This window comes from Panthera pardus, unplaced genomic scaffold (assembly GCF_024362965.1).
Source record: "Panthera pardus isolate Hobbes unplaced genomic scaffold, ASM2436296v1 HiC_scaffold_6, whole genome shotgun sequence".
In the NCBI taxonomy this organism is placed as follows: domain Eukaryota; kingdom Metazoa; phylum Chordata; class Mammalia; order Carnivora; family Felidae; genus Panthera; species Panthera pardus.
Window position 1 is genome coordinate 4,365,425 of NW_026526991.1, and position 6,000 is coordinate 4,371,424.

The 6,000-nt window shown below is 54.5% G+C and overlaps 1 protein-coding gene across 2 annotated transcripts in view; it reads right to left on the reverse strand.

Moving 5' to 3' along the window:
• Positions 1-5,731, reverse strand: part of ARFGAP3 (ADP ribosylation factor GTPase activating protein 3) — a 50,447-nt gene extending 44,716 nt beyond the window's left edge. The window contains exon 1 of one of the 2 annotated variants that reach the window (XM_053895713.1): positions 5,545-5,731. In XM_053895713.1, coding sequence (XP_053751688.1) covers positions 5,545-5,613 — 69 coding nt within the window. In that variant the 5' untranslated portion in view covers positions 5,614-5,731. The remainder of the gene's footprint in view (positions 1-5,544) is intronic. The other variant, XM_019447101.2, reaches the window with a different exon arrangement.
• Between the last annotated feature and the right edge of the window lie 269 nt (positions 5,732-6,000).

The following is a 6,000-nucleotide window of genomic DNA, read 5'->3' on the forward strand; positions in this document are numbered from 1 at the left end:
GGCTGAGGTCAAACAGTCTTCGTCTGAGAGCGTCTGGCAACAGGAGCATAAAAACGACTTTAAAATATCCAGAGTTTGTCACGAAATTTAATATTTACAATTAATTAAAGTCAGAACAACAGAAGGGCACGGGGCGCCTGGGTGGTTCAGTCGGTTGAGCGTCCAACTTCGGCTCAGGTCGTGATCTCACAGCTCATAAGTTCGAGCCCCGCGTCCGGCCCTGTGCTGACGGCTCAGAGCCTGGAGCCTGCTTCGGATTCTGTGTCTCCCTTTCTCTCTGCCCCTCCCCTGCTCATGCTGTCTCTCTCTGTCTCAAAAATAAAAATAAAAACATTTTTAAAAAATTAAAAAAAGAACAACAGAATGGCAAACACTCCACTAATAAGAGAACATTTTTTTTTTTTTTCTTCCAGAATAAGAGTCCCAGATTTTAAATACACTTGATAGACAGAGACGCCTGTGGGAAGTTTGTCCCAACTACAGTCATCAAGAAAGATCTGGCTTCTGGCCTTCTGAGGGCAACGCGAGAGTGAAAACACGAGCGGATTTTCCAAAGGCCCTCAGCACGACAGGCTCACACGAAGTACGGGGTTAGAGTGACAACTGACGTGGAAGGTGCCGGTCCGCTCCAGTGTTTACTGACTACCTGCTGTACGTCAGACACCATGGTAGGCGCTAAGGTATTTGGGAACGGATTCCACAAACACCTGCTGGGTCCCTGTCCCCCCCCCAGGCCACCTGCTGGCTTCTCTGGAGCTCAGTGCGCAGTGGGAGGGTAGGACACGGAAATTAAGATGCCCCGTGGTAACAGCCAGTCAAGTAAGGAACCCCCTTCCGTGGGACCCCAAACAGTGTGACCAATTCTGCCAACGGCGCTGTCCCTCTGCAAGAGGCCACCCGTAGTCCCCCACTGACTCAACCAATAGTTGTGCACTTACTACCAAGTAAGGACCGGAAACACGGGAAGCAGACATCCGAAGGGGGTTCAGGAAGAGTCTGCCGCATGGAGCCCGCACATGCACCCACAGTCAGCAGGCAAGACAGTTAGTTATAGGCGGAATCTTAGTAAGCAAGGACAGGAGAGAAAAAGTTTCTAGACAGCACCCAAGAGGCAACTGGACTCTCAAGAACAGAATCTTAAGGCACAATAAGCAGCAACAGCCTGCGGAGGAGACGGCCCCTCGAGGGAGGTGACAAGGGAGACGGTGCACGGCCCAGAACGGGCAAGACTGAGAATCTTCCCGACGTGGGCTTGTCGCGTGGCTGGGGAGAGCGCAGACTGGCTTGTAACAGGCTGGTCTCAGCACCCTCGTGACCAGCAGCTAAGATGAGAAATTGCCAGAACATAGCTCCGTGAGGGCAGGCGTCCTATCTTGTGCACCTGAGCTGAGCACGGACCCTGGCACCAAGTAGGCACCTACTGAATGCAAACACAGGTTGTTGGACAGTCTGTAGGGGCGGTTGAGATCAGGTACTGCGGGGTGTGAGACCAGCAGGCAGTTAGCGATGCAAGTCTGGCTCTCACACGTGCTGGAGCGGGAGGCGGCTTTGAGAGCGGGATTGCACTTGGCTGTGATATGCGGTCCCACAGCAAAATTGAGATATGGTTTTCTTTTTCTTTTCCTTTCTTTTTTCCTTTTTTTTTTTTAGTTTACTTATTTATTTCGGGAGAGAGAGAGAAAGAAAGAACGAGTGGGGGAAGGGCTGAGAGAGAGGGAGAGAGAATCTCAAGCAGGTCCCTCGCTGTCAGCACAGAGCCCAACTCGGGGCTCGATCTCACGAACCCCAACTGTGAGATCATGAGCTGAGTGGAAATCAAGAGTTGGACGCTCAACCGACTGAGCCACCCAGGCGCCCTGAGATCCGGTTTTCTAATTTTTTTTTTTTTTTTTAACGTTTCTTTATTTTTGAGACAGAGAGAGACAGAGCATGAACGGGGGAGGGGCAGAGAGAGAGGGAGACACAGAATCGGAAACAGGCTCCAGGCTCTGAGCCATCAGCCCAGAGCCTGACGCGGGGCTCGAACTCACGGACCACGAGATCGTGACCTGAGCCGAAGTCGGACGCTTAACCGACTGAGCCACCCAGGTGCCCCTGAGATCCGGTTTTCTAAGCAGAATATCACTTCTCATGGTGATGGAAAGCAACTACCTCTAACAGTTGGCTTTGCCTACTGACGAGACTAACTTCTAGAGAAGTAACAGCTAACGCTGTGTTTATTCCACATCAGGCATTGCTACTGGCCAACTGGACCATCATAACAACCCTACAAGAAGGCATTATTATCATCCCCATCGAGGCCAGCTTCTGGGCACACGTGTGACCTATACGGCTGCCCAGGGCCCCACGGCTGCTTAATGCTCTGCTGTCCCATCTTGAAATTCTCAACACTTTTAATTTTTTTGTTTTTATTTTAGAGAGAGAGCGCGCGCGCACGAGCAGGCAAGAGGGCGGAGGAAGAAAGAAAGGGAGAATCTTAAGCAGGCTCCACGCTCAGCACAGACCCCGACACAGGGGCTCGATCCCACAACCCTGGCATCATGACCTGAGCCAAAATCGAGCCGGACGCTCAACCGACTGAGCCACCCAGGGGCCCTGAAATTTCCAACCCTTTTTAAACAAGGGCCCTGCATTTTCATTTTGCACATTTCGTTTTCTCCGCAAAGCACTTGGTGTGGGTTTTCACCCCCATTTTAGAGAAAACTAAGGAATTACGAAGTATCACAGCTGAGAAGCGGGATCTTGGGGACTCTACACCCCCAGCGGTCTGCCCCAGGGCTCACTCTTCACCCCTCACCACACTGCCCTCTCACAGGCCAGGCTGTCCTTTATCTGTCTTCCACCTGCCAGACTGGAAGCTTCCTGAGGGCAGGAGCCTGTCTCTGGATCCCTCAGTGTGCCCCACCGCTCTGTGGACCGCAGCTGCCCAGCGGACACTTGTGGGCAGAACAACTCAAGCAATCGAGCAGTAAAACTCGAGCAGTAAAACACAGAGAGACCAGGAAGGACTTCTCAAACCAGAAAACAGACCCTTCTGAGTTAAAACCTTGATCCACGGTAAATATTCGTCACACACGAGCAGGAGACATCGGATAACGTATTCTTAAAGTAAACCACGTGGTTTCTTTTGAAGTACCTCTTCCGTCTGTATATCTTACAGCTCTCTCCGTTACAGCCCCTTCTTAAAAATGCTTACCGTTAGGGCGCCTGGGTGGCTCAGTCGGTGAAGCGTCTGACTTGGGCTCAGGTCACGATCTCGCGATTCGTGGGTTCGAGCCCCGCGTCGGGCTCTGTACTGACAGCTCAGAGCCTGGAGCCTGTTTCAGATTCTGTGTCTCCCTCTCTGTCTGACCCTCCCCTGCTCATGCTCTGTCTCTCTCTGTCTCAAAAATAAATAAAAACATTTAAAAAAAATTTAAAATAAAAGAAGCAGGTTTATAGGGGCACCTGGGCGACTTAGTAGGTTAAGCTCATAGCTGAGTAGGTTAAGTAAGTAGGCTCAGCTCATGAGTTCAGGGTTCATGGGTTCGAGCCCTGCATCGGGCTCTGCGCTGACAGCTCAGAGCCCGGAGCCTGTTTCAGATTCTGTGTCTCCCTCTCTCTCTGCCCCTCCCGCGCTCAGACTCTGTGTCTCTCTCTCTCAAAAATAAACATTAAAAAAAAAAATTTTTTTTAAATGCTGACTGTTCCCCAACTCTTCCCCATCACTAAAACGAGTTTTCATCTTTGCTTACCTAATGGTTTCTTCCTAAGGATCAAGTGAAAAATTCTTCATCAAGAAAGGTAGCACAATGCTGCGGAACATTACCAGAAAATATTTTTGCTCCACGCTTTTATTAATCCTGTTACGGGACATAACGTTTTCCACAGGTGCGTGGGTTTGTGACAAAAACAGTAACAATAAACTAGCTGACACCAGTGGGGACCGGCACATGGAGGTCCTGTTCCAACTGCTTTTCTTGGGTTTTCTCATTTAATCCTTTGCAATAACCCTCTGGGTTAGAGCCTGCGCGTGTCTCCATTTTCCGCTGAGGAAAATGACGTACAACGTGGCCAAGGAACCTGCCCAAGGTGACATAGTTACCAATAAGCCCACACATATCCCTCAAAGGGTCCTAAAGACGATGAGCTCTTCCGTAAAAGAAGGCACCTTCCCTTCGATGAATTCAAAGAGAAGACACACTGTTTCGGAGATAGAGCAGACAAAAAGTGTAATTTCTACACTGCCAGGCGCAGACCCTAACCTTGTCTAGCTCTAGGGAAACCACTCTTTGTAATAACAGATGAATCTAAATTTGAAAATCAAGAAAACGGCCAAGAAACGGGCACTCGAGAATTCCCGGAGCCTTTCTCCTCCTCCGACTTCCCTACATTCATCAGACATCCCCCTCCAATAAGCCGTTTCCTTTCTCATCTTCTTAGTCTGTAAAAATACAGGCTCCCTTCCAAGGCTTAGGGCAAAGACGTCTTAATTTTGCGAAACTCGGGATCTTTCCATGCTGGGACGCCCCAGCTCACGACCATGATCGTTAACAGCTGTTCACTTTGGAGGGGACAGTGGGGAGCCCGACAAACTGCTGCCACCGGACGGGAGGGGAGAGTCCACGCTGACGCCCTGACAGCCCTTTGCACTCTCCAGGTTCCACTCTGACCTGTGAGCCTCAGGGGAGGGTGTCACGTGAGCGCGATGTGTCATCACAACATCTCCAGCCGGTTGCGAAAAGTTGTAAAAGTCAGAGGAGAAAACCACCTCTGAGACCAAAAAAAAAAAAAAAAAAAAAAAGGAAAACCCCAATCTCCAAACTCTCCAAGGATTGGAGAAACGGAAGAAACGGAAGAAAGAGAAGGGGGTGTATGGTGGGCCTTCTTAGCAAGAGATAAGAGGCCATTGAACACACACCACTTAGCGGCTTTAGCAGACAGGGAAACTGAGGCTGCCATCAAAAACCACGGGCAACCAAGCTGGCTCCAACAGGCACCCCAGGAACTTCAGAGGTCAGCTCCAGTGTGCGGGGCTGGGGGTGGGGGGTGCGGGGTCGCAAGAGCTTCCCCACGCGCCCAGCGCTGCCAGCTGGAGTTTCCGAGCCGGTGCATGCGTCCCAGCTGGGTCACAGGTGGCCTGCGGTGTCCGCCCCGCTCACGGGAGCCCCGGTGTATGCCCCCCAGCCCTCTCTCGGGGCCCCGAGCTCGCCCGCAGCTCTCTCCAGAACTCACGGGGTCCACTCCGCCACCCTGCCCCCCGTGTGTGCTCCCCCGCTCGGTGTCAGGAACCACAAGGTCTGTGCCCCTCCCCCGGCCCCCGGGACCCCCAAGTGCCCGCCCCGCCCGGGGCCCCGGTGTGCGCCCCCTCCCCCCCTCCCTTGCTGAGGCTGGGGGCGGCGCGCGGCCCGGACTCAAGCGAGGCCCAGGCGCCGCCGCAAGTGCGACGTGTCACAGGCCGGGCCGGCCCCTCCTCCCGCGGCCGCGGCCACTGCCGCAGCAGGGGCCGCCCGCGGGGTTCGGCGCCGATGGCCAGCAAGCCTCAACACGCCCGGCAGCCGTTACCTTATTGGTGGGCACCGAGCGGAGGCGCTTGAAGATGGTCAGGATGTCTTGCTTGCTGGGGTCCCCCATGGTCACCACAGAAGCGAGGCGCCGCCGGCCCGGCCAACCGGGAAGGACCGAGCAGGAGCGGTTGCCGCCTCCGGGAGATAGACGGCGGCCGAGGGGGGCGGGGCTGAGCGTGACGGCCAGGCCCCGCCCCCAGGCCCCGCCCCCCTGTCCCGCCCACAACCGGAGCTCACGCGCCGCTCTCTTCTCGCGGCCTCGCTCGGCAGCGCCGCTGGCTCCGCCCGGTCGGGCCCCGCCCCGGCGCTGTCCGCGCGTGCGCAGGAGTCTCGGGCGCCTTCTTCCGGCCGCCGTCCGCTCGGGGCCGTGCGAGGCGAAGCTGGGTGCGGATGAGTTTGGTTCCCGCGCGCTGGCGCTTGGGACCCGCCGCCACTCGGGCTGGTGGATCGCCAC